At 51.7% G+C, this 27,678-nt stretch overlaps 1 protein-coding gene across 19 annotated transcripts; it reads left to right on the forward strand.

The window, feature by feature from the left end:
- The first annotated feature begins 1,052 nt into the window (after window positions 1–1,052).
- On the forward strand, window positions 1,053–27,612 carry CATSPERG (cation channel sperm associated auxiliary subunit gamma). 19 transcript variants are annotated; one of them, XM_027619622.2, is made up of 30 exons: window positions 1,053–1,855; window positions 2,323–2,608; window positions 2,696–2,749; window positions 2,822–2,890; window positions 7,653–7,797; window positions 8,121–8,250; window positions 8,432–8,504; window positions 8,980–9,135; window positions 11,963–12,134; window positions 13,309–13,446; window positions 14,442–14,501; window positions 14,696–14,815; window positions 15,417–15,467; window positions 15,573–15,702; window positions 16,202–16,313; window positions 17,297–17,455; window positions 17,545–17,657; window positions 18,504–18,717; window positions 19,028–19,090; window positions 19,189–19,387; window positions 19,525–19,646; window positions 19,771–19,851; window positions 19,943–19,999; window positions 22,603–22,759; window positions 22,965–23,028; window positions 23,144–23,269; window positions 23,550–23,639; window positions 24,875–24,967; window positions 25,059–25,158; window positions 25,242–27,612. In XM_027619622.2, exons 1-30 carry the CDS (start codon window positions 1,167–1,169, stop codon window positions 25,521–25,523), a joined length of 4,305 nt encoding a protein of 1,434 aa, XP_027475423.2. In that variant the 5' UTR covers window positions 1,053–1,166; the 3' UTR covers window positions 25,524–27,612. The 19 variants fall into 19 exon arrangements, 17 of the variants coding, with proteins under 17 accessions (XP_027475423.2, XP_027475425.2, XP_027475426.2 ...); XM_027619624.2 differs by having other exon boundaries at window positions 23,174–23,269; XM_027619625.2 differs by having other exon boundaries at window positions 15,453–15,467.
- The last annotated feature ends 66 nt before the right edge of the window (window positions 27,613–27,678 follow it).

The following is a 27,678-nucleotide window of genomic DNA, read 5'->3' on the forward strand; positions in this document are numbered from 1 at the left end:
TAGGGAGAAAGGAGATGAGCTGGATAGGAATGGCACCGGGATGAGACTAGGCAGGACTCTGGGAACCAGCTGGGTATTTCCCTGAGGTCCCGGGGGCTACACAGAGGGCTTGCTTTAGCGCACTGGTTCTCCAGGTGTGGTCCCCAGACCATCAGTATCCGCATCACCTGAAAACTTGCCAGAAATACAACTTCTCCAGCCCCACCTCAGAGCTCCTGAATCAAACTCTGGGCGGTGGAGCCCGACAACGTGTTTAACAAGCTCTTCCGGTGAGTCTAATGCACGCTAAAGTATGAAAATCATGGATTTAGGCTAAAGTCAGCTCTGCAGTTCATCGAAAAGCCATGGTCTGAATCCTTAACTGTGGGGCATCAGAATACAAATGAAAATTATTACTCTATTGAGTATTTCCGCCAGGCATTCTTCACGTGTTATCTTACAGGCTCCCCACAACTCTATGAGATGGTTTGCTTGTGCCCCTGCTGTGTAGAGCAGGGTGTTAAGCCGCAGTCAGATTAATTCCCACAAGGAGACCAAACGTTTTTTAAGAGATTTTTTTAGATATAAAAGCCTGATGCGGCAGAGGACGAGTGATGGCTTCCAGAACAACCGGTAGGAACTCCCTGAAGACCCTCCAATCACAAACTCTTGTCTCCAGCACCCTCAGCCCGCCAGGCCCCGGGCGCCAGGGTGTCGAGCACCGCTTTCACCACGCCGCCAAGTCGCAGGCGCCGTTTGGGACGAGCGTTACCGTGGAGACGGGCGCGCGGGGCGGACGGGCCTCGGGACAGGCGGAAATCGGTTGTGGAAGTGTGGGAGGCCATTTTGAAACCGGGCAAGAGGGGCGGGACTGGAGCGGCCAAGCGACGGTTGACCGGTTTCAACTAAGTGACTGGTACCGCGGGGCGGGGGAGAAGAGGGAGGTGCCTGGGGCCACCCCAGGGAGGGATGCGGGGGGCGGGGGGCGGAGAGAAGGGGAAGGAGGAGGGGGAGGCGAGAAGGGGAGAAGCAGGAGAGAGGGAGGGGAGTGGAGGGACCGAGCAAAGGAGGGGAGGGGTGGAGAAAGGGCGGGGCGACGAGCAAGTAGAGGCTAAGAGAAGAAGCGAGGAGATGAGTAGGGGCGGGGCTATAAGAGGCGGGACGTGGAACCGGTAGCTGTCCGGGGTATGGAAAAGGGTGGAAAGGGAGAGTGGGACCAAAAGATGTCGCGGTTCGGGGGAAAGGTGAGGACCGAGAAGACGCTGGCCGACAAGATAGCGCCCGCGTGGAACGAGAAAAAGGGGCAGGGAGAGGAGAAGGCGCGGAGCGAGGGGAAGGCCAGTGGCGAGGAGAGATCCCGAGGCAGAGAGAGGGTATCTAAGGAGAATGGGCGTGGTTCTACGAGGGGGCGGGGTGAGGGGCAGGCTCAAGAAGGACCGCTCTCCGAAGACCGGGGGAAAAGGCGAATCAATAAGGGGCGGGTCGAAGAACAGGGACAGCTACAGGAACGGGGGCGGGGCAAGGAAGGGAAGCCGACCCAGGAGCAAGCTCCAGGAGAGAAACAGGGGCGGGGACAGGGAAAGGGGCGGGGCGTGGAGAAAGTCTGGGCCCAGGAACCGGAGAAAGGAGAGGCTAGATACAGGACCCGGTACCAGGGTAGGGCCCGGGTCAGGAGAAAGCGGAGATGCGAAGAGAAGTGGGGGGACGGGGCAAGAGGTGGGGGCGGAGCCAGGTGCAGGTGCAAGTGCAAGTGCACGACCAGAGAGAGTAGCAGGACTGGGGAAAATAGATGCGGCACAGCCAAAGCCAGAAACAGAAACCGAGACCCGGTGAAGAGTAGGGGCGGGATGCAGAGCAGAGGCGGAGCAGAGAACAAGTATGGGGCAAGGATAAGGGGTGAGGCGAGGAGGCGGGGTGAAACTAGGAGCAGGGGCGTGTCAAGGAGCAAGAGTAGAGGAGGGACCTGGAGTAAAAATAGAGGTGGGATCCAGAATAGGAGCAGATGCAGCATCTGTGTCAAGGGCGAAATCTGGAGCAGAAACGGAACCAGGAGCAAGAGCAGGGGCGGGGCCAGAAGCAAGAGCGGGGGCGGGGCCAAGAGCCAGTGCAGAGGCGGGGCCGGGAGCAAGTGCAGGGGCGGGGCCAGGAGCAAGTGCAGGGGCGGGGCCAGGAGCAAGGGCGGGGGCGAGGCCAGGAGCAAGAGTAAGAGCAAGGGTGGGGCCAGAAGTCTGAGTAGAGGTGGAGCCAGGAGCAGGGGCTGGGCGAAGCGCAGGAACTCGGTAGGATCTCGGAAGGTGGCTCTTGGGCGCAGTCTGGCTGGCAGGTGTTGACCCCCTTCTCCAGGTTCGAGTCACGTTGCACGCTGCCCCCCGCGATGTACCCTGCTGGCCCTGCGTGGCCGAAACTCCGAGTCCTGCGGGCGCTGTGGGCACTACTGGCGGTGCTATTGGCATCGTGGAGGCTGTGGGCGATCCAGGATGTCCAGGAGTGCACCTGGCAGGTTGTCCTGAACAAGTTCGAGACGGTAGGCAAAAATGGCATGAGCGACCGCTTCTTCGATCAAGAGCCCCTGGAGACAGTGGACAATGTGTTCAGCCCGCTGGTGGATGTACCCACCGACCAGGGCGAGGTGAGGGGACTGGGGTCAGGTGAATGGGAGAGGTCATAGATCTGCACCCTACTGGGCTCTGGACATTTGCCCAACCTTTTCTTGCAGAAATACCTGAGCTTCCCATACTACCTGAAGATCAACTACTCCTGCAATGGAGAGGTAAGTGAGTGCAGCGGGGGTGAGCTCATTCTGTGTGGCCCTCAGCTTCCCCAATCTCTAACATTTTAATAGTGGTGGCACCACCAGACCTTGGGGACCCTAAGGATTCAAGAGGATTCCCAGTATCCCACCAGGCACATAGTAGGTGCTCAAGTAAGCTTTTTTTTTGCCATTAAAAAAATTGAGATGGGGTGCCTGGGTGGCGCAGTAGGTTGAGCGTCTGACTCTTGGTTTTGACTTGGTACTGAGACTCGCCTCTGCTCCACTCTCAGGGTAGAGTCGGATTGGGGCTCTCTCTCCCTCTCATCCTCTTCCTCCCCTTTCCCTTCTCTCTTTCTCTCCAAAATAAATAGATAAATCTTTTTAAAAGATTGAGATGTAACTCATATATCATAAAATTCTCCATTTAAAGTGTACAGTTTAATAGTTTTTAGTATATTAACAAAGTTGTGCAACCATTACCACTAATTACAGACCACATTCATCACCCTATAAAGAAACCCAGTACCCCCATCCTTCAGTCTCTGGAGACTACTGATCTACTTTCTGTTCCTATGAATTTACTTATTCTGGACATTTCATATAAATGGAGTTGTCCAAGAGGTAATGCCTTTTGTGCCTGGCTTCTTTCACTCAACACATTTTCAAGGCTTGCCTATGCTGTAGCATGTATCAGCGTTTCCCTTTTATTTATCTATCTATCTATCTATCTATCTATCTATCTATCTATCTATTTATTTATTAAGATTTTATTTATTTGACAGAGCAAGAGAGCGAGAGCAGGAACAAAAGCAGGGGGAGTGGGAGAGGGAGAAGCAGGCCTCCTGTGGAGCAGGATGCCCAATGCGGGGCTTCATCCCAGGACCCTGGGATCATGACCTGAGCGAAAGGTAGATGCTTAACAACTGAGCCACCCAGGCGCCCTGAGTGTTTCCCTTTTAATGACTGAATAATATTTAATTGTAAGGATGTGCTACATTTCATTTATCCATTCATTAATTGATGGAGATTTGGGTTATTTCCATTTTGTGGGAGTGGCTATTATGGACAATGCTGTTATAAATGTGTGCACAAGTTTTTCTGTGGACATATGTTTTCAGTTCTCTTAGGTAAATGCCTACAAATGGAATTGCTGGGTCTTAATGTTAACTCTGTTTCACTTCCGAGGAACTGCCTGATTGCTCTCCAAAGCAATTGGATCATTTTCCATTCCCATCAGCAATGTATGAGGGATGGTACTAGTTTCTCTGTATCTTCACCAACACTTGTTCATCTTTTGGTTATAGCCAAAAGATGTGGGTGTGAGGTGGTATCTCATTGTGGTTTTGAGTTACATTTCCCTCATGACTCCTGATGTTAAACATATGCTCACTCTTAACTTATTTATCTTCTTTGGAGAAATATCTATCCAAATCCTTTGCCAAATTGGGTTGTCTTTCTATTGTTGCATTGTAAAATTTCCTTATATATTCTGGATACTAGTTGCTTATCAGATGTATGATTTGTAAATATTTTGTCACATTCTATGGGTTGTCTTTTCATTTTCTTGATGGTGTCCTTTAAAGCACAAAGGTTTTATGTTTACTGAAGTGTAATTCACCGACCATGAAATAGCACCAATGTTTTTAACCTTGATGAAGTCCAATTTATCAGTGTTTTTCTTTTGTTGCTTCTGCTTTTGGTGTTGTCTAAGAAGGCTGTGCCTGGGTCATGAAGATTGACTTCCATGTTTTCTTCTGAGAGTTTTTTAGTTTTAGCTCTTATGTTTAGGTCTTTGATCCATTTTGAGTTATTTTTTGTGTGTGTGGTGTGAGGTAGGGGTCCAACTTTGCATGTGAATATCCTGTTATCCCATTACCATGTGTATAAATGAATTGTCTTGGCACTCTTGTCAGAAATCAATTGACCAGGCCTCCTGGGTGGCTCAGTCGGTGAAGCATCTGCCTTTGGCTCAGGTCATGATCTTCAGGTCCTGGCATCGAGCCCACATCAGGCTTCCTGTTCAGCAGGGAGTCTGCTTCTCTCTCTTTCCCTCTGCCCCTCCTTACTGCTCATTCTCTCTCTCTCAAATAAATAATAAATAAATAAATAAATAAAATCTTAAAAACAACAACAACAACAGAAATCAATTGACCATAACTGTAAAGGTTTATTTCTGGGTATAATTCCATTCCATTGCTCTATGTGTCTGCCCATATACCAGTATCACATAGTCTTGATTCCTGTGGATTTGTAGTAAGTTTTCAAGTCAGAAAGTTTGAGTCCTCCAACTTTGTTGTTCTTTTCCAAGATTGTTTTGGCTCAAGTAAGCTTTTTTTTTTTTTAAGATTTTATTTATTTATTTGAGAGACAGAGAGAATGAGAGAGAAAGCACATGAGATGGGGGGAGGGTCAGAGGGAGAAGCAGACTCCCTGCTGAGCAGGGAGCCCGATGCAGGACTCGATCCAGGGACTCCAGGATCATGACCTGAGCTGAAGGCAGTCGCTTAACCAACTGAGCCACCCAGGCGCCCTGCTCAAGTAAGCTTTTGAGGACAGTAGAATGTTGTAGTCTAGAACTGAAGTTCTGGAGGCAGCAGACCTGGGTTTGAATCTGCCACTGACTAACATTTACTTGGAGGAAGTGTGGCATGATAATTGATAGTTTGGGCTCTGAAGCTAGGCTGCCTGGGTTCAAATCCCAGCTCTGCTACATAATAACTGTGTAATCTCTGGAAAATTACTTAATGTCTCTGTATCAAAGTTTCCTCATCCTTATCAAGGTTTCAATAGTGATCATACCTGCTTCACAAAATTATTAAACATGTGTGAAGCACTTAGCAAGTGTCTGGTTCATAGAAAGAGCTCGAGTGAATGCTAACAACAAGTTTGTAGAGTGTGACCCTGAGCAGGCAGTTTTACCCCATGAACCTTCTCTCCTCATCTGTAAAAGTGTGATAATAATACCTTTATCTGGCCATTCAACACCTACAATGAGTCAGATCTCCCCCCTCCCCTTTTTTTTTTACAACATGGGCTATATAATGATTAACAGCATGGCTTTGGCTCAGGTCATGATCTTCTGGTCCTGGGATGGAGCCCCACATCAGGCTTCCTGCTCAGCAGGGCAGGTTTTTGTTATGGATTCAGGCCACCAGGGAAGCAATCAGCAAGTAAATACATAAAATATATAAAATAATTTCTGAAAACTAATCAGTGCAAAGAAGAAAATAAAATATTTTATATATTAGAAAAGAAAGTGTTACAGGATGGTTGGGGAAGTTCTCTGAAGAGGCTTGAGCAGAGACCTGAGTGATGAAAAGGGACGACTGAGGAGACTGGAGGAAAGCACCCCAGGCCACAGGAGAGGCTAGCACAAAGAGCGCAATGGTCCTGAAGTAGGACAGAGGCTGCTGTGTGTAAGGAGCCATGAGTGAGGGCACAGTGGGAGGAGACAGGGCAGGGAAGTGACCCCAGGCAGAGCGAGGACTCGGCCCCCGCTCTGAGTGAGATGGAACCATGAGAAGGTTCTGAGCAAAGGAGCGCCTAATCTGATTCAGGTGTTCCCAGGCTCCCCTGCTGGGGGGAGGGGGGGCAGGGAGACAGTGAGGAGGCTGTCCGGTGGTCTAGGCAGGAGTTGAGGGTGGACAGGACCAGGGCCACTTTGGCACCAACGGGAGAGCCCCGCCTCACTGACACCTGCAGCTGTGTGGTTGAAAAACCCAAGGGGCTCCTGGGTGGCTCAGTCTGTTAAGCATCTGACTCTTGATCGCAGCTCAGGTCTTGATCTCAGGGTTGTGAGTTCAAGCCCCCTCTTGGACTCCATGCTGGGCGTGGGGCCTACTTAAAAAAAAAAAGAAAAACCCAGAAGTAGGGCTGGGACAGGTGCTGTTGGCAGGGTTGAAAGAGCCCTGGCTGAGCCAATGAAGGCCTGTGCAAAGGTGGTTGGGCCCATTATTTTTTCTAAAGATTTTATTTATTAATTTGAGACATACACATAAAGGTGTGCGCACGCATACACGCGCCAGTGGGGGGAGGCGCAGAGAGAGAGGGAGATTTCCCACTGAGCAGGGAGCCTGATGTGGAGCTCCACCTGAGGACCCTGACTACGGGATCATGACCTGAGCTGAAGGCAGATGCTCAACCGACTGAGTCAGCCAGGCGCCCCTGGTTGAACCCATTAAATCTCTCTCCCTGGTCTCACAGCCTACCCCCCACCCAAGAGGGCTGCTTGAGTGCAGCCTTCTCTTGGAGATGCCTCTACGCCTTTCCTATGCTGTTCTGTACACCTGGTACACCCTTCTCCTTCCCTCCTTTCTTCTCAACTGTAAGCCCTGCCTCTCTTTCTCCACCCAGCCAGGACTCTGGAATCTCTGGGAGGCTGTCCCTGGCTATCTCCTCTTGCTCCTTACCTGTTCCTTTCTGTGTAACTGCCCTGTGCCACCCTCACCCACAGGCTCCAGCTCCAAAACCTGGCTATCCTTTGACCGGGGGGGTGGGGGGGTGGGAGGGGAAGGGTGGTAGAGAGTCAAATTTCTGCAGAGAGGATGGAAGCCTCAAGAGTGGGACTGGGAACCCCTGAAGTGAGGGAAGAGGCTCCTCGTAGCTCTGGGTGCCAGATTCATCCCCACCTGCCCACGTTTGCTTATCCCATGCTGTTCCCTGTGCATTCCCTCCATCCAAATCCTGTCTGAAGACCGTGGCTCTGGCCTTACCTCCTCCTGTGACTCCCTCACAGCACCTAGCCCCTCTGCCTGTCTCCTAGCCTGACCTGTCCCCACCCCAACCCCGAACCTAGACCGTGTTCTCTGACCTTCCCGTGGTGGAGAGTCTGTTCTCCCACCTAGTCTAAGAAGATGGGCTCAAGGCAGGGGTACCCAGAGCCTCTCCTAAGTACACACCTGTGGGGCCATCTTGCCCTCAGTCCTCCGAGGCCCAGGTCCGCAAGGGCCACCTGACGGGGCTGAAGCCCGTGGTGCTGGTGACCTTCCAGTCCCCAGTCAACTTCCATCAGTGGAAGATAGAGCAGCTGCAGATCCAGATGGAGGCAGCCCCCTTCCGCAGCAAAGGTGGGCTTGGGGGGCACCTGGAGGAGCTTGCTGGGGGCCTTAGCAGAGTCCATGACCTTGAGGGGGAGGCTGACATCCTCAGAGGAGCCCATGGCCTGGCGGGGTTGTGGGAGTTTTGGGGATGCCACAGGGGGCTCTGTGACCTGGAAGGGGGCACAGGGAGGCCTCAGCAGGGTCCGTGGCCTAGATAGGGCCACACAAAGGCCCCAGTGGGGTCCATGGCCTAGAGGGGGCCTGGGGAGGTGCAGGGAGATCCCAGGGGACTATGGCCTGGAAGGCACCCTTGGGAGGCCCCAGTAACCTCAGTGCCCACTGTCTACCAGCAGAGCAGTGCACCGCAGAGGAGGTGTGTGTCATGAGCTGGTACACGCCCATGCCCATCAAGAATGGCAGCGTGGTCATGCGTGTGGATGTCAGCAGCAATGGCCTGGGGCCCTTCATTCCCAATAAAAGGTGCCCTTTCCCAAGCCTGGGACAGGGGGTAGACTCTGGGAGGGACTTCCTAATCTCCAGATCCCCCAAGAAGCCAGGAGGAGACCCAAGGGAAGGAAGAGGGTAAGGAGGTGATTGTGAGCTATGGTAGGAGCCCCCGACACTGGAACCCTCGCCTGTGCTTGTCCACACCTCCTCCCAGATTTCAGGTGAACATCAACGGCTTCTTGCAGAGACAGCAAGACAACACACTCCATTTCACTGTGGGAAATGAGGTAAGGGGCCCAGAGAGTAGAGAAACATGGTAGAAAACGTGGGTTAAAGACAGTGGGCTGGGGCCCCAGTGACTTCCCAGATAAGTGGCAGACCCCACTTCCAGAGTGCTCCCCTTGCACCAGGCCCCAGGTGAAGCGCTCCACTAAATGTGCAACCACGTTCAGTCCTCACAATGACCCTGTGAGGGAAGACACTCACACAAACCCATTTTCAGGAGGAGAACACTGAGGCCCCCAAGGGATGGAGCCATTTGCCCCCAGTCTCCCAGCATGCAGCTATGGAACGAGACTTGAAACAATGTCAGCCTGACTCCTGCACCCATAGTCTCCTTCGTCACGGTGCATGCATGCATTCAGCAGGCACTTAACTGAACACACAGTGTGGCCATGAGGTGGCGCCATGGGGGGGGCAAGGGGAATGTTGAGCAGCCCTCCTTCCATCCCCACTTGCCCCCTCCTCCCCCTGCCCCACCAGATCTTCAATCTGATACCCCGGTACTTCATGAATGTCCCATCGAGGGCCCTGTGGCACACTGTGGACCAGGCACCTGTGCTCATCCTGGGTGGCATTCCTGATGAGAAGTCCGTCCTGCTGACAGACACCAGCTTCACCGACTTCTTTCTTGTGGAGGTGAGTGGTGCAGGGCAGGTGGTGGGTGGGCTGGGGTTTCTTGAAGGGTGCTGGGCCTCAGCCTCTAAAATAAGGTGGCGTCTGGGGCTGTGGAAAGAGTCCCTAAAGACATAGCAGCCCCCATGAGAGGCAGCCAGCAGGAAGGGAAGATGTAAGACTGCAGCCAGACGCTCTGGCTTCAGAGCCAGGTTCAGCCACTCCTGGCTATGTGACCCTGGGCCAAGTCATTTCACCTACCCGGGCCTCAGATTCCCCATTTGTCCCATCTGGAAAATGCACATAATCTTTATACTCACCTCATAGAATCATCGTGAGTTTGGTATAAGTTAACATCAGCCAGACACAGAATGAGTACTCGACAAAAACAAAACCACAATGCAGTTGTGATACCCAGCAAAAGTAGCTAGAACCCTTTCATATCATCTAACAGGGCCAGAGTCAGTATTCCCCAATTATCTAAAAATGTCTTAAATCTTTTTTTTTTTTATTTGGGGGTGCCTAGGTGGCTCAGTCGGTTAAGCATCTGCCATCAGCTCAGGTCATGATCTCAGGGTCCTGGGATTGAGCCCCACATCCAGCTCCTTGCTCAGCAGGGAGCCTGCTTCTCCCTCTTCCCTGCTTGTTCTCTCTCTCTTGCTCACTCTCTCTCCCTTTCAAATACATAAATGAAATCTTTTAAAATTTTTTTAAAAATTAAAAGAAATTTTTTATTTGAATATAGTTGACACAATGTTACATTAGTATTAAATGTACAACATAGTGATTCAGCAAGTTTATACATTGTGTAGCTACCATCTGTCCCCATACAGCACTATTACAGTACCATTGACTGTGTTCCCTGTGCTCTACCTTTTATTCCTGTGACTCATTCATTCCCTGACTGGAAGCCTGTATCTCCCACTCCCCTTCGCCCATTTTGCTCATCCTCCTACCCCTGCCCTCTGGCAACCATCAGTTTGTTCTCTGTATTTATGGATCTGATTCTGCTTTCTGTTTGTTTGTTTGTTTATTCATTTTTTTTTTTAGATTCCACATATAAGTGAAATCATATGGTATTTGTCTTCTTCTGTCCAAACTTATTTCACTTAAAATAACACCCTGTAGGTCCATCCATATTGTCACAAATGGCAAGATCTCATTTTTTATGGCTGAGTAATATTCCATTGCAATATATATACCAATCTTCCTTATCCATTCATCAGTCGATGGACACTTGGGTTGCTTCTATATCTTGGCTATTATGAATAATGCTCAGTAAACATAAGGGTGCGTATATCTTTTCAAATTAGTGTTTTCCTATTCTTTGGGGAAATACCCAATAGTGAAATTATACTGGATCATATGGTAACTCTACTTTTAATTTTTTGAGGAACCTCCATACTGTTTTCTACACTGGCTGCACCAGTGTGCATTACCACCAACAGTGCATGAGGGGTCCTCTTTTTTTTTTTTTTAAGATTTTATTTTTAAGTAATCTCTACACCCAACATGGGGCTCGAACTCACAACCCCAATATCAAGAGTTGCTTGCTCTACTGACTGAGTGAGCCGGGCACCCCAGAGGGTTCTTTTTTCTCCACATCCTCCCCAACACTTGTTGTTTCTTGTGTTGTTGATTTTAGCCATTCTGACAGTTGTGAGGTGATATCTTCCTGTGGTTTTGATTTGCATTTTCCTGATGATGAGTGATGTTGAGCATCTTCTCATGTGTCTGTTGGCCATTGTATGTCTTCTAAAAATGTCTTTTAAAGTTGGTTTGAATCAGGATCAACACATTGCGTTTAGTTAGGTCTCTTAATACTCTTCTCACCTGTAAGTCTGCTCCCCACTCCACCTCCTTCCCCTCATCTACCACCTTTTCTCAGGCAATTGGAGAAACCAGGCCTTTTGTCCTATAGAATTTAGCTGCTTGCTTCTTCATGGAATTGGTTAACTTGTTCCTCTGACCCTATGTAGTAGTCTGCTCAGGCTGCCATAACAAAATACCACAGACTGTGTGTCTGAAACAAACATGTATCGTCTCACAGTTCTGAGGCTGGAAGTCCAAGATCAAGTTGTCAGGAGGGTGGTTTCTGGGGAGGCCTCTCCTCAGCTTGCAAGTGTCTTCTCAGTTTGTGCCTTTTCTGTGCTCACCTGTGGAGAGAGAGAGATCTCTGGTGTCTCTTCCTCTTCTCATAAGGACACCAGTCCAATAGGATTAGGGACCCATCTTTATGACCTCATTGGACCTTAATTTTCTCCTTAATGGCAGGGTTAGGGATTCAACATATAAATTGGGGGTGGGGACACAATTTGGTACATAACACCCCATGGAATTATTGCCTATAAACTGGTACTGAGCTCTAGAAGCTTGATTAAATTTAGATTCTTTTAGTCAAGAATCCTCCATTAATGGTGCTTCCCCACTGTTAGTCTATGATATCGCCAGTGTTAGTGATTGGTCAGTGAGTTCAGAGCATGTCAGCCTGACAGCCAGTTGTGTCCAAGGTAAAATAGGGTGGTTGGGCCAAACATGAGACCTTTGGGATCTGACTCTGGCCTGGGGAACAGAGATTGATGTGTGCTGTTGAGTATGCTGTGCACTGCCAAACTCTAGGGAGCACACAAAGTCCCAACTGCCTCTGGCTTGGGTCACCTGCCTCCCTGACCCATGTTGGGGAAGTGTGGCCACAAGGTACTACTTCATGGTGAGCAGGGAAGGTGCCCTGGGGGCAGCTGCCTGTGTCCATCCCAAGCAGTTGTCAGAGCAGGTGTCCCTCTTCCCAAGGCAGGATGTGGGGGCTGAAGCCAAGGTGAACCTGCTCACCACTGACTCTGCTCTCCTGCAGTTGAACATTGACAGTTGCTGGGTAGGCTCCTTCTACTGCCCTCAGGCCAGTTTTACTGCCACCATCTATGATGCCATTGCCACCGAGAGCACTCTCTTCATTCGGCAGAACCAGCTTGTCTACTATTTTACGGGCACCTATCTCACCCTCCACGAGAGCAACCGCGGCAGTGGTGAGGGGTCCCTGGCATCTCGGGGAAGGGTTCCTGCCTGTGGGAGCCCCAGGGAGGGCACCCCAGTGAACCTGTCCACTGGAAGCACCCGGGATTGGAATTTCCATGGGTGGGGAGGGGTGTGTTAGAGGGACTTTCTGAGGTCCTTGATCATCCCCACCCACCCTAAATGGCCTTCTCCTACCCTCTATATGCTGGGGTAAGGCTTTCCTCTGGACCTATGAACCAGCAGAGGGGAGAGGGAGGCGTGAGAGGGAAGGGAGAGAGAGAGAGAGAGAGAGAGAGAGAGAGGCAGGCGCGCGCGTGCGCGCGCGCGCACACACACACACACACACACACACACACAGTCAGAAAGACAGAGGAAGACAGGCTAAGAGACATGCATAGCAAAGGAGCAGTTTGGGGGGTGGGAGAGAGGTATGGAGAGTCAGAGAGAAAGGCAGACAGAGAAAGTGGGATGAGCAGTTGGAGAGGAAAAGCCACGAAGGTGACTGATCACAGAGGAAAAAGAGACTTTTGATTTAACCTTATCTTTTAAATGATACCCAAACCCTCCTGGTCCTTAGCTCCCCCCCCCCCCCATAAATGAGAAATTTCATTTTATAGGGTCACAGAAACTTGTATTATAACCTATATTTCATTAAGGCTTATTCCCAACAGCTTCATTTTCGTCCCTTTCTTACTTAGAACATTTCACAGTAGGAGGAACCAAATTAAAATGGACTTAAGTCAAAGAAAGGGTTTAGATAGATGAAAAACCCAGGAGCAGTTGGTTTCAGGTACAGTTGGATCTAGGCGCTCACTGAAGCTTAGGCCTCTCCTCGTGGCAGCCATGGTGATTCCCCCCTCCATCTAGCATCTATGGACTTTTATCCTCTCAGGGGCCCCAGGGAAGAGCATCTCTTCTTTAGTAGTGGCAAGCTGGTACTGTCTCTGATTGGTCTAGCTTGGTCACATGCCCAGCTGAACCCTTTACTCTGACCAGGGGAATACAAGGGTAGGGTTAGCTCAATCTGTACCTCATCGACAGAGTATGAGCAAGGGGAGATTTTCCCAAAGGCAGCTGGGCCCTATGCCAATGGCCCCTCAGACACCACACTGAATAGCCATATGGATGGGGGTCAGGTCCCAGGTCTATAGACCTGGGTCTGAGGTTCCATGCTGGCCCCTACAGGGAGCTGGGTTCGTGTCCTGGCCAATGAGTGCATCAAGAGGCTGTGCCCTGTGCATTTCCATAGCAATGGCTCAGAGTACATCATGGCCCTCACGACTGGCAAGCGGGAAGGCTATGTCCATTTTGGGACCATCACAGGTAAGGACGGGGGCCTCTGGCAGTCCAAGAGACCCCTCTATAGCCTCATGCCTCCAAGAATTCCAACCTCTGGCCCTCATCCCTCACCAGATGCCTTCAGGAGGTGTCCCAGGCTGGAGGTTGTCCCTGTGAGTAGGGATGGGTTTTGCATTTGTGGAGTAGGACTTGAGTGTGTTATATATCTTTCATGATCTGTTTGGTTTCAAAGGACAGAAGCCTAATTCAAAAATCATTTAGGCATATTTGTGGACTTAATAAATGAGAAGACCAGAGTCCAACTTCAGGCATGGCCAGATCCAGGGGCCCACTGGTTATATCATTAGGACTCTGTCTATATCTTGGCAAGGTAGTATAGCATAGTAATTATAGCAAAGAGAGAGATTGCTTGAACACACCTAACCCAAGTCACCTGTGGTTTTGGACAGGTGATTTAACCTCTCTTTTTGGTCTCGTTTTCCTCATTTGCAAAATGGGGTTAATGATAATACCAGTACCTGCCTCTTTGGGTTGATATAAAGATTAAGTAAATTGGCATGTGTAAAGGTCTTAGGGCAGTGCTAGGGACACAGTGGTTGCTCTAAAAGGGTTTTTATTATGAACCCTGAGATTTGGCTTCATTTTCAGGTAGATACTCCTCTCTTGGGGGTTGAAGATGGTCCAGGAAGTTGGGGCTCACATCTCCAACCAGTTTGAGTTACCCCAAAAGAATGAAAGCAGCCTCTTCCATTAGCTCTAGCATGAACACTGGTTGTACTCTGATTGGCCCATTCTGGGTCAGTGCCTAGACCTGAACAAATTACTGTGACCAGAGGGACCCATAGTGGAAGGCCAGGTGTGAGTGACTGTCAGGTTGGGGGTGAGACTCGTCCCTGGAAGTCCCACAACTAAGGGGGCGGGAGGCACGGGCACCACACCCTTGTCGATTGGAGACCTGGTGTGGTGGGATGCCAGACAGACTGGGAAGGGCCTGAGCATGGACCTGCCTTGCTCCACAGATGGTCGTGTGTCCTTCAAGTTGCTGCCCAAGCAGCGGTCTGTGTGCGAAGGGATACAAGGTACCTAGATCCCAGAGGGGTCTGTGGCAGGCAGGTGGGGGGATCAAGAGTGTGGGAGAGCAGGGAAGGGTGGGAGAGGTCATGGGAAAGAACAGTGGTGTCTTGGGAGGGGTGGAGAGTCACAGGGATAGGTTACAAGAGACATGGAGAGGGGTGAGTCCAGGGCTGCTCTGGACCTCCCTCTTCCTGTCCAGTTGACAACTGCTCCATAACCTGGGCCGTATTCATTGCTGGTGACTACATATTAATGATGCTGGTGGAGATCCAAGACCCCACCACCAGGAAGTATTTCCAGGTGGTCAGCTACGACTTGGGTAATTGGGATATTGTGGGGGGCTGCATGGGAAGGGGCAGGAGCCCAGATTGTGAACTTCGTGCCTGTCTGCGGGATCTGTGCTCAACAGACAGGGGGAGGGAAATGTTGTTCACATCACTCCTGGGTAAGAGGTAGTGGTAGAGAATGGGCTTGGTGGGATGGAGGAACAGAAGAAAAAATATAATTGGAACAGAGGGGGAATGGGGAGGGAGGGAGATTGGAGAGGTGGGCAGAAGCCAAATCTGGAAGGACCCTGTGGCTCACAATAAGGAGATTTTTTTATTTTATTTTATTTTATTTTATTTTATTATTTTATTTTATTTTATTTATTTTATTTTATTTTAATTTTATTTATTTTAACTGAACAGAGAATAGGGCTGCTATGTACAGTTGTATAGGCTGTGCACTGTACTCTCCAGCCAAGAAGTCAGAGGAGGCAAGTCCTGTGCCCTACCATATTCATATAAAGAAACTCTAAGGGCTAACAGGCCCAAATTCGAGGGTTTTTTGGAGGGCTTGGGGAGCTGGTGACTTGCCCAGTTTCAGGTTTTGAAAGCTCAGAGCCTCAGAAGATTTTGCTGTGTTCTCCCCGGCTGTAGTCAGTGATAACCTGGTCATCGTCTACACCATCCCAGAATTCATCCCTGATGGTAGGAAGGGAAGGCAGAGGGGGTCTCAAAGGTGGATGAGGGCCAGGAGAGGTCCAGATGACCCTTCCCTCACTGCTGTGTCCACTCTGCCTGTGTCCCAGCCAGCTCGAGGCCTGGAGTTTCTGATGATTCTAGGGACAGAGTCTTACACCAACTTCCCAATGGTACCCAAGGGCATGTTCTACAACCCGTATAACAACCTGCTGTTCATCTGGGGCAATTTCCTCCTGCAGAGGTATGGGGCTGGGCCTATTCTGCCTCTCCCGGTCCCATCAGGTGGGGGCCCTTTCTGAAGTCATCAGGTTTTCAGAGCATGCGCAAGTCCAGAAGTTCTCAGGATTGTGATGGGGAAAACACGAGCTGTGGTGGTCAGGGCTGGGATGGGGAAGCTGACGTTTTAAAGTTCTGGGAGGCCTTTCTTAAATGAAACCTGATGTCAGGGCCCAACCTATGTGAAGGGCATTGTCAGGGGGAAAGGTTAGGACACTTTGCACCCCTCAGGAACTTTGGGGCCCCCGAGTCAGCTCCATGGGCTGTTGGCAAAGCGCTCCGTTGGCCAAATGTTCCTGTTGACAGGTGGGCAGGTCACCCAGGCTTCCAGGTATATTCTCACAAGGTTAGCAGAAAGCGGAGTAAATGGGTCTTGGGTACTGTTAGGCCTGGAGTTGAGGGAAGCTGATATCCTGCAGGAGCCTCACCTGGGTGTCCCTGGCTCCGATCTCTGCCCTTTGCAGCTACAACAATGAAAACTTCATCTACTTGGTGGATTTCCCCAAGGAGCAGTCCATTAAGTACCTGGTCAACTCGTTCCACGGGGACATGGCTATTGTCACAGAGACTGAGGAGGTGGGCTACTCTGCTCCTCTCGCCAAACCCCAGGGGTCTCCCTTCTTCCCCTGTCACAGGTAAAGGGGTTCAGGGGAGGAGATGCCCTCAGGGATTCCAGAGAAGGGCAGCAGAAGCTCCATTTATAGCTGAGAACCCTGCAACTCAAAGAGAAAGTCATTTTTTTTCCCCCAGTCTTTCAGCAGAGTGAAAGACTCAGAGTCATGATCTGATTTCTAGAGGGGACCCTCTTTCATTCCATCATGTGGTTCACTTCATAAACATTGAGCACTTACTGTATACCTGACCCAGTGCTGGGGGTACAGTGGTGACTGAGTCAGCCCTGGACCTTGTCCTCACAGAGTCCCAGTCCGACGACAGTTCAGAGTAGTTGGGGCTGCAGGGAGGAAGACAGTACCTATGGAAGTTCAGAAATGGGGGTGCGGCTGAATTTCCAGTTCAGTCTGGGGGTGTGTATGTGTGTGTGGGTCAGGGAGGGCTTCATAGAGGAGGCCACACGGAGGAGGGGCATCCTGAAGGCTGCAGGGGATCCTCCAGGTTGAGTCTCAGAAGGGACTGAGGTCCAGAGTCAAATGTGTGGTGGGGTGGGTATCCGTGCAGAGATGGGAAACTGAGGCCAGGGGGATGGTGAGACCCTGGAGGGTGCAAAGAGTGAAGAGAAGATAGGGCCCACCCCTGGGAACCCTGGAGGGGTATAACTATTAGGAATGCTTCAGTTTCAAGTAATAGTCACTCAAGCCGACTGGAACACTGAAGACATTTATCGTAGCAAGTGGGGCCTGGAAGCAGAGGGGTTCGGGCTCTGGGGAGTAGAAATGGCATCACACAGAGAAGGTGTGTGAGCTCACCGGGCCCCGGCTAGAAGTGAGCTCTCAAGCCTCACCCTCAAGGAACAGGGGCCATCATGCTGCGCAGAGGGAGAGGTGGGGTCAGAGGTCCCCATGGCCCTCACACACACACACATCTGGCTGTTGCACCCCCAGATCTGGTACCTCCTGGAGGGCAGCTACCGGATGTACAAACTGTTCCCATCCAAAGCCTGGGAGGTGTACGTCAGCCTACAGGTGATGCACCAGTCCTCTTTCTACACCCCCAGTGAGACCATGGTCACCCTCTTCTACGAAGACCGCAAACTGTACCAGGTGCCAGGTGGGGGGTCACGGGGAGCCGTGGGGGAGTCGCAGGGTGGCTAGCTGACAGCAACTTACCTGGCCCCGCCTCCCCACGGCAGCTGGTGTACCTTATGAACAACAAGCAGGGCCGGCTTGTCAAGAGGCTTGTGCCCGTGGAGCAGCTCCTGATGTACCAGCAGCTCGGCAATCACTACCTCTTGCAGCGGCGGGGGTAGGAAGACCCTGGACCGCAGCAGTAGTCAGGGAGCCCTCCCTGCTGCCCACACAAAGCCCCTATTGCAGGAGGGAGAGCAAGTCATCCCCAATGGCAATCCTCAGGGCTGGGATGGGCCAGCTTAGCGCCCATGGAAGCTCAAAGGAGGGGCCTGACCGAGACTGGGGGAGGCGGGTGCCATCAGGGAGAACTTCAAAGAAGAAGAGGTGCGAGAGCCACTGTGAGCTCAAGGGGGAGGGAGATTTAGCCAGGTGATAAGATGGAGAAGGGGTTCCAGGCAGGGGAAGCCGCATGTGCAAAGGCCTTGAGGAGGAAAGGAAATTGGGTGTTCAAGACTGAGAGAAGTGTACAGCGCAGACAGAGTGCAGTGCTGGGGGCAGGGTGGACAAGGTGAGCCTGGTGATCATAGGGAGGAACTTGGACTTCATCTTGAGGGTCCTGGGGAGCCATGATGGGACTAAGAGGAGGGACTGCATGGCCAGATTTTACTGCGTTCAATAATGATCCTTCTGGTCACCTGCCGAAGAGCCTGGGAGGAGCTAGGAGGAGCTGGGAGAGGGGGCGAGGAGAAAAGGGAGGTGGAAGAAGGCTTAAGAAGTTGCGGGGGGGAGGGGCGGGTGTCTAGGATGAGGTCCAGAACTCTGGTCTGAGGGACCCAGGGACGTCCAGGGGGATTTGTCCAGGGGCACCAGGGGCTGAGGCTGAGGAGGAAGGTCAGGGCTGGATTAGATTTGGAGATTCAGCAGCGCAGAGGTGGGAGGAAGGCCTGATGAGTAGGGGGGAGGTTCGCGGTGCGCCAGGCGGCGAAGAGTCAGCCGCTCTTCCCCCACTGCCGCGGCCCAGGAACCACCTGACGCTCTCCTTCACCAACTTCTGCCCCTTCACCGTGATGCGCCTGCGGGACCTGCCCAACCCGCAGATCTACACGCGCCAGGAGCGCTACCAGGCGCACCCGCCGCGCGTGCTGGAGCCCTCGGGCTTCCACGACGAGAACTCGCTCGCCGTCTACCAGGGCCTCGTCTACTACCTGCTTTGTCTGCACTCCAAATACCACAAGGTGGGCTCCTGGCGGGGGCCCGGTCTGATCTGAGACCGGACTGAGGAGAAAGCAAGGCCCGCGAAGCTGGAACGCAGCGGAGCTGCCTGGGAGAGTCCGAGGCTAAGGGGTTCCCGGGGAGCCGGCAAGCAGAGCTTTGGAGAGATGGCTTTGGGAGGGTGGCTGTTGAGCTGGAAGTAGGGCTGGGGGGTGGGGGGCGGGCCAGGGTCTGGTAGCTTTGGCTTTGGGTTAGGGGCTGGGCATGCCACCTGCCTGGGGCCGTCTCCGCACCACCCCCGCCCCCAGCTCACGGTGCCGGCCGTCCCCCCAGCCATACGCGGACCCGGTGCACGACTCCACCTGGCGCTGGTGGAAGAACAAGAAACTGGACCAGGTGCGTGGACAGGGTTGGGGGTCGGGGGAGAGGCGGCGTCAGGACACCCCTCCCCGTCCCCACCCCGGTCTGACTCTGCCCCGCATCCCATCCCCCAGGATTACTACTTCTATCTGGCTAGCAACTTGCAGAGCGCAAGTAACGTGTACATTGACATGGCCAGCTACGAGAAGATCTACGACCTCAAGGCCAAGCACGAGCTGCCCGAGCGCATCTTTCTGGACAAGGGCACCAGCTACCGCTTCTCGGTCTTCCTGACGGTCCGCGGGCACTCGTTCCAGTTCCGGCCGGAGCGCGGTCTGTGGGCGAGGCTGGAGTGGAGTCCCCGGGGCGGGGCGAGGGCTGCGGCCTGGGGCTTGTCGGCCAGTCCTGGGGGCGGGGCACCGCCCCACGCGCGCGGCCTTGACCCCTCCCACCCCTCCCTGTGCTTGTAGTGCTCACCACCATAGAGCTGAGCAGCAAAGTGGAACTCGGCGTGGTGCTGGCCGACCCGGGCTGCATCGAGGCGGTGGTGAAGCAGAAGGTCCTCATTAATCGCAACTCGGTGCTTTTCTGGGTGAGATAAAGCGGGGAGGGGGTGTCGAGGTGGGGGCAGAGCGCCCAGGGCAGGGCACTATTAGAACTGTCCACGGGTCCTCAGGCAGGCCTGTTGACGCCTTCATTTCTGCCCCCAACCCCAGGTTACGCTCAATGATAAAAGGTCTTGCTTTGATCAGGGCCTTAGTGGACATCATCTCATGAAGACCTCCATGTTGGTCAAGGTTCGGTCTAAGACTGGAGGGGAGGGGACACGGGAGGAGGAGAAAGACTGAGCCCACGGGACCCACCATCATCACCTGCTTCTACCCACAGGTGGTGGGCGCGGTCGGGCACTGCTTCCAGAACACACACCAGGGGCCCCGCATGCAAGTATTGGACCTTGGGGTATGGGGCCCTGTGCCAGGAGGGAGGAGATTGGGTTGAGTCTCAACAGGGCTGATTCTGAGTGCTCACCCTGGGAATCCCACTAGTGCATTCATAATTTCTTCCTTTTGGCTCATTCACCCACACACCCACCCACCCACTCCTTTCATCCTTCGTATTTGCAGAAAGGGCTGCCTTTATGGTTGTGTACGTTGCACCCAGGCTTGTATGTATAATATTTCTCTGCACGGAAGAGTAAGGCATCTGCGACACAGGCCTTTTTGTTCCCAGTTGGCACAAAGGAAGTCATGTGGGCTAACTGGGCCCTTCTTTCACATGTTGCTCTTCATTTGCCTGCTCACATGTGCTTTGTTCACTCCAGTGGGTCCTTAGGTCTTCACTTGCTTACCCATGCAATATCCCTTTTGTACAGAGGCAGACACTGAGGCTCAGAGAGGTGCAGACATCTGCTCAGAGTAACCCAAGGAGCTAATAAGTGGTAAAGGAGGGACTTGACCGAGGTGTCTTGTTCTCACCCACTTCCTTGCCCACTCACCAGCAGACAGGCCCTGCTATCCTCCCTCCTGGCTTGGTATAACCCAGGAAAATAAAAATTAAAAAAAAAAAAAGGAGAGGGTTGTAATAGCCCCCAACTCATTGTGGGGGAGAAGGAGAGCAGGGAGGAGTGGCTGACTCAGCCACTCCAATAAGTATTTCCTGCTAGCCTTGGTGATATGCATTATTTTCCTTCTAATGATAACCCCAGAAGGTCAAAGTTAATACCTCATTTTTGACCCAAAGGATCCATTCTAGGAGTCTAATCTGCAACACCCTGTTACAGCAAAATGTTGGAAACAACCTAAATGTCTGTTAATAGGGGAGTGGTTAAATAAATCATGGTACATCCATGCAATGGAAAACTATGCAGTTGTAAAAAAAAAAAAAAGGGAAAGAAGATCTCCACATACTGATATGGAATAGTTTCCAAAGTGTATTTTATTTTGTTTTTAAGAGCTATTTATTTATTTAAGAGAGAGGGAGGGAGCATGAGCAGGGGGAAGGGGCAGAGAGAGAAACTCAAGCAGACTCCACACTGAGCGTGGAGCCTGATGCAGGGCTCAATCCCATGACCCTGAGATCAGACCTGAGCTGAAACCGAGAGTTGGATGCCAAACTGACTGTACCACTCAGATACCTCCAAAGTGTATTTTATTCTTAAGAGAAAAAAACTGGGTGCAGAACAGTATGTATAAAACATTAGCATGAAGGAGGCTAATTGAGAACATATATTCATGTTGGCTTTTATTTGCATGAAGAAACTAGGAAGGTAAGTGCAGAAGTCCTTATAGTGAATTGCTGCTCTGGGACGGAGGAGAGGCAGGAACAGGAATGGGAATGGGGATGGATGTGAAACTTGTCACAGTGTGTGGGTGGGGGTATGTGCGTGTGTGCCCAGAGGAAAGTGGAGAGAGATGAGATGAAGTAAGGGGGCAGATCACGTGAGGCCTAGTGGGCCATGGTGCCCCAGGAGCCAAGGAGGGACTCAGGCGTTCACAGGCTGCATGCAGGGGATAGACTGGGGAGAGGGGCAGGAGCAGGGAGACCAGGGAGGAAACAAGGTTGGGCAAGACAAGGCGCAGGGGGGAGGGCAAAAGAGTTGAGGAGTTTGGGGAGGAGATGGCTCTGTTTTGAAGTCTAGACAACAGGATGTCTAGATGGACTGACTGTGGGTATGAGAGAGAGAGGTGTCCAGGACAAGGCTTTTAGCCTGAACATGGAGGGATGAGGTGCCATTAGCCAAGATGAGTTGTGGATAGACTGAATCTGAGCTGCCCATTGGACCTCCCAGTGCATGAGTGGCTGATAGGTGTAAAATCTTGGGCCCAGGCCTAGCATGGGGAGTGCTTGCTTAATCTATGGACACCAACCCCTCTCCCCAGTCACTGTGAAGCCCATGCCACAGTCTTTGCATGTCCATGTCCCTTTGACAATTGGATGAAACCTTTGGACCCTACCCCCGAAATGGGCCAAAGGCTGTTCATTTTGAAGATGATGTCATGGGACTTCCCTAACCTCTGACCCCCATCCTGAGCTTCACTTCCCTCCTATACCCCAGGTTCCTCCCCAATCTATTATTATTTGAGAATTCAGGCCCAACCTGGGCCCCATGCAGTACACCTACAAGTTGGCTCCCCCATAGGTGTGGGTGATAGTGATGTGTGTCTTTTTCTGGAGGCAGCTGGAGCCAATGTCTCAGTTCCAATTCCAGCTCTACCCACTCCAGGTGGGGCTTTGGGTAATTAACAAATGGCTTGACCTCTCTGTGCCTCACATTTGCCATCTCTGTCATGGGGATGTGAATAGTCTCTACCATACAAGGCTTGTTTTTTTGAGGATTCAACTTGAGCTTGAAGCACTTAGAACATCAACCCATGCCTTGCACACAGTAAGAACGACATAAATAGTTTGCACTTTTTAGAGTATTGTTTTAATGGTAATAATGGTCGTATGGCAGTGGTGAGGATGAGCCTGGCAGGAAGGGGCGAGGTGTGTGGGAGGAGGGGTGTCTGCCACGCGCCCCAGTGCAAGGCTTTTCTCCTCCCACCTAGGGCAACTTGATGGTGCCAGTGCTCATCGGCTGCCCCCCAGGCAAGCGGCTGGCCTTCGACATCACCTACACACTAGAGTACAACCGCCTGCAAAACAAACACTACTTCGACTGTGTGCACATTGACCCCGAGATGCCCTGCTTCCTCTTCCGTGATAGTGCGTGTCCAGTCCCCTTGCCCCATTCCTTCACAGTCCTCTGCCCCCACCACTGGGCCCGCCTTCCCTCACTGCCCGTTCACTTCCTCACTCGCCGTCTGCTCTTCCCCTCGGTCTTCTCATCTCTCCTTCCTCCCCTTCTCCACCCTCCACTTCTCGGGCCAAGCTAATTTTTTCTCCTCCTGGCCTCCCTCCCACCCCACAGTCTTCTACCCTTTCTTCTTGATCCAAGACTTGGTGACGGGAGATTCAGGCAGTTTTCAGGGCAGGTAAAGATGTGGCCAAGCCAGTGACTGACGGGAGTTTGGGGGGGGGGGTGGGAATGGATAGGGGAGAGTGTGCGGAGTGGGTGGTAGAGCTGATGCAGGACTCTGGACCCTGAAGCCAGTGCACATGCACCTCTGCACCCGGCAGCTACGTGCTCAAGGTGGTAGGCGGTGGGCCCACAATGGACACCATCAAGGAATACAGCGAAGAGGAGATTTACCGCTTCAACAGCCCCTTGGACAAGTAATGCCTGCAGGACCCTGCCCAAAATCCACCCTCTTTCCTCTGCAGGCCTCTCCTGCTTCCCAGCCACAGACCTCACCCTCGCTGCAAGCACCACTCACCTGGTATCTCAAGGCTCCTAGGATGGCACAAATGCTTGCCCGCCCTTGCTGCCAGGCCCCGCCCTCCTAAGGCTCCCCCTGCCCGGTCCTTCCACTGCTCATACTGCTGGCCTCTCTCTGCACCTGCAGCAGTGCCCCCCACCCCCCGCCTCCCACTGAGGTTACATGGTCCTGCACAGGACTAACAGCCTCATCTGGACCACCAAGAACACAACGACCACCAAGGACTCGGCCTTCAACATCATGACCCATCAGAGTTTGGGCATCGAGTGAGTGCATGGCCTGACTGCGGGTCCCCTTATCCACAGTCTGTCTGGGCTGTTGTCCCTTCTGCCTCTGGGAGACCTCTTTTTTTTTTTTAAAGATTTTATTTATTTATTTGAGAGAGAGAGAATGAAAGATAGAGAGCACGAGAGGGAAGAGGGTCAGGGGGAGAAGCAGACTCCCCGCCGAGCAGGGAGCCTGATGCGGGACTCGATCCCAGGACTCCAGGATCATGACCTGAGCCGAAGGCAGTGGCTTAACCAACTGAGCCACCCAGGCGCCCTCTGGGAGACCTCTTGATCTTCAGGCCAGACTGACTGCCTTCGTGTTCCTCAAATGGGGCTGACTCCTTGTCTGCAGTGCTGGTCCCTCTTATTCTTTCTTCAGGCCTTAGTTCAGATGCCCCTTCATCCAGGGGACTTTTCTCACCGTCCTAAATGGGCCTGGGTTCCCACGTCCTCCTGTGCTTTGCCTCTTCTCACCCTCACCTCTCTGTGCCTCCCCCATCCCAACCTCCCCCCACCCTGGGCTGTCACTGTCTCTTGTCGGTTCTGTCCCCCTTATAGGCCCAGGTCCTGATAGACTAAACATAGTATTTGTTGACCGAGACAGTGAAGGAATTCATTCATTCATTCATGGTAGGCATTTATTGACATTTGAATGGAGGTCCTTGATGAATGAATAAAACAATGGAGGAACAAATTAATGTATAGGGGCTCAATAAATATTTTTGAGTCAGTGAAAGGAAGAAAATGATACCATGAGCCAATGAAGGAAGTGAATGAATGAATGGAGCAACCACCTTGTACCTAGTCAGTAGTCAACCTATATTTATTGAATAAATGAATAAAGGAAAGCATAAATGAATGGAGATGTGACTTTGTACCTAGTAGGTACTCAAGGTATATTTGTGGGCTGAAGGAATGAAGGCAGCAAGGAATAAATGAGGAGTTGGCACATGATAGATCTACACTCCATAATCTAGACGATTGCACTGTAATGGAGGAATTGACAGATGGAGATGTTAAGGCAACAGGACGTGAATGAGTAAACAGCCCGTCACAGGGTAGGCGTGGAGTCAGGCTTATTGGATGAATGAATGAAGGAGTGAATCAGGGAAGAAGGGACGAGATTACATCTAGTTGGTGCTCACCCAGAGTTTGTGGGCTGGAGGGAGAGATCAGAGGTTGGCACATGCTAGGCATGATTTGTAGCACGTTGCCTGAACTTGGGTCCCCAGGTGGCTGTGTCTGGAGAACTCCCCATGCCATGACACCATTCCCCATACCATCTTCGCCCCCGAATTCTTCTTCAAGGTGTTGGTGAGCAACAGGTGAGCCAGGCATGTAGCCCAGGTAGAGTTGGGGGCTTCCTATGGGGTGCCCGACTCCTCCCCCAATGCTGAACCCCATCCTTCCCCCCAGAGGTGTGGACAAGAGCACATACTGTGACCACCAGCTCATCTTCCTGTTGCATATCCATGGGCTCCCACTCAGTGCCAAGCGGGCCCTCTTAATCCTCATGGTGAGTGGCTGCCGAGGAGCTGCCCTGTTAGGAGAATGGGGCTCTCAGGCTGCCCACCCATGTCTGTTGTGTGGCGTCTGCAGGTGTCATCCAGTGTGTTTATCGGTCTGGTGATCCTCTACATCATCTTCTGCCTCCTGTTGCCTGTTATGGTGAAGGCCTGCAACATCCTCCGCTGGAAGATCAACAACATCCTCACATCAGAATCCTACTACACCTACACGTCCTCTTCTAGAGTCTTTAGCGGGACGTCTGGGACCAAATCCAGGGGCAGCTCCAGCGTCAGCTCCAGTGTCAGTTCCAAAGTGGCAGAGGGGAACCAGGAGGCCCCTGAGGAAACCTCGAAGAAGCAGTCTATTACCTGAGCCTCTTGCCTGCCCCAACTCCCACCAGCGTGCCCCCTCACTTCCTGGGCCATCTTGGAAAAGCAATTATCACTCTTGTCCCAGGCTTTTTTGTTTTGTTTTGTTTTGCTTCAATATTCACTGCTCCTTCAGACCTAAATCCTTATTTCGGGACCAGCTGTGGGCCCTTGTAAGGGCTCACGTTCAGTTAGTTTGTACCACACAGCCATACAGGTTATTAAAGTCAAAATCCTTCTGTGCTAACTGGTAAATAGCAGCTTCTCTGGGTGCCTAACAACTCCGCCCCTCCCCAGGCTGCCCCCAACCTCCCCTCAGTTCAGCAAGGTCTTCCATGACCCAGGCCCGTCTCTGTGGCCTGCAGTACATTCTGATTGTTCAGTGCCCAGGTTTAGTACCAATCATTAAATATTTTGAATTTCAATACCTATCTAGTGTCTAGCTTAAGGAGGGGACTCTGGAGAGGTTAGGATTTTTGTTTTAGTTGCAAGTAACAAAAATTTCACTTAAATGGCCTACATAGAAATGGTAATTTATGGGCTTTAATTGGGCTTCAGGTACAGTTTGATCCAGAAGTCTTCAATGTCTATAGGGGTCTGGCTCCATTTCTCTGTAGCTTTTCCTGACCTGACCTCCTCTGAGTGTGGTCTCTAACCTCAGGCCAGCCCCCTTCACAGTCTGAGGTCCACATATCTTATTGTCCAGAGAAAGAAGGGGCTAGAGTCGAACATTCCCAAGCAAGTCCTAGCGGTGACTCTGATTGGATGGGGATGGGTCCTGAGCTCACCATTTTACTACTCACAATGCCAGAGGTTTAAGCGAGTTGAGCCCACCCCTGGAGCTGAGGAAAGGAAAATGTGCTGTCAAGAAGGGAAAAATCTGAAAGGCAAAAACAAAACAAAATACCCACCCACCCCCAACACACAAACACACCTTGTACTCTACCCACTCTCCACCTAATAAGCTCAACACCAGTCCCTCACCAGAGATCTTGGGTGAAGTGACTATGGAGGTTCTGTGACCACTCTCTTCTACTCCCCTACTCTGGGAGTAGAGGCCCAGGGGACACATACTCTGAGGGGACATCAGGGTAGACAGTTGGACCAGCTTGTCCATGATGAGATAGCATAGCTCCAGAGCAGGCAAGGATGGGCGCTGAGGTCATGTTTTGGAGCTTGGAAATTATCAGAAGAATACTCAGAGCTGAGAGGCCAAAGGACATGGTTAGATGTAGAAAGGTGCTCCTGAGGAGGACAGCTCAGGACTGGAGGCAGAGATCCCAGGGAGGCAGTAGGCCAGAGATCTGGACAGAAGAGAATGGGGCTAGACCAAAGCCTGCTGTAGGGAGGGGAGGAGGCAGCAGGTGGGAGAGATGCTCAGGAGGCCTAGTGAACAGACCATGGGGCTGGAGGGCCATGAGGGGAATGGGAGCAAAGGAGGCATTTAGGAAAAGGTCCAGGGCTGGGGCACCTGGGTGGGTCAGTTGGTTGAGCATCCAACTCTTGATCTCAGCCCAGGTCTTGATCTCATGGTCATGAGTTTGAACCCTGCATTGGGCTCCATGCTGGGCATGGAGCCTACTTAGAAAAGAAAATGTCCAGGGCTCTGCCGTGAAGACTGAGGGACAAAGAGGCTGTCCCTAAGATGACCAGGAAGAAGGAGAAGGTTTTGGGGACAGACTGAGGCCTTTGGGGTCATGGCAGGTGTGGGAAATCTGAGAGACTTCTGGAGAAGGCCATCCAAGAGGCTGCAGGAATGTCAGATCTGGGCCTCAGGAGGGAGGTCAGGGACGGTCAAGCCATATGGCACAATAATCAGCAGTAAAGACTCATCAACAATATTAACTGCACTGATGCAAATAAGGAAAATGTGATAATATCCTGTTTTGTCCTTAGTCCGTTCAGGCTGCCCCGATCTATCTCTTCTTTATGGAAATAAAAATGAATATAAGAGCTTGTTATGAACAACTGTACAGCAACAAATGGAATAACCTAGATGAAATGAAAAATTTCTAAAAAATATAAAAACTACCAAAACTGACTCAAGAAGAAATAGAAAGGGACACCTGGGTGGTTCAGTTGGTTAAACATCTGCCTTTGGCTCAGGTCATGATCCCAGAGTCCTGGGATTGAGCCCCACATCAGGCTCCCTGCTCAGC

Source organism: Zalophus californianus, chromosome 17, assembly GCF_009762305.2.
Source record: "Zalophus californianus isolate mZalCal1 chromosome 17, mZalCal1.pri.v2, whole genome shotgun sequence".
In the NCBI taxonomy this organism is placed as follows: domain Eukaryota; kingdom Metazoa; phylum Chordata; class Mammalia; order Carnivora; family Otariidae; genus Zalophus; species Zalophus californianus.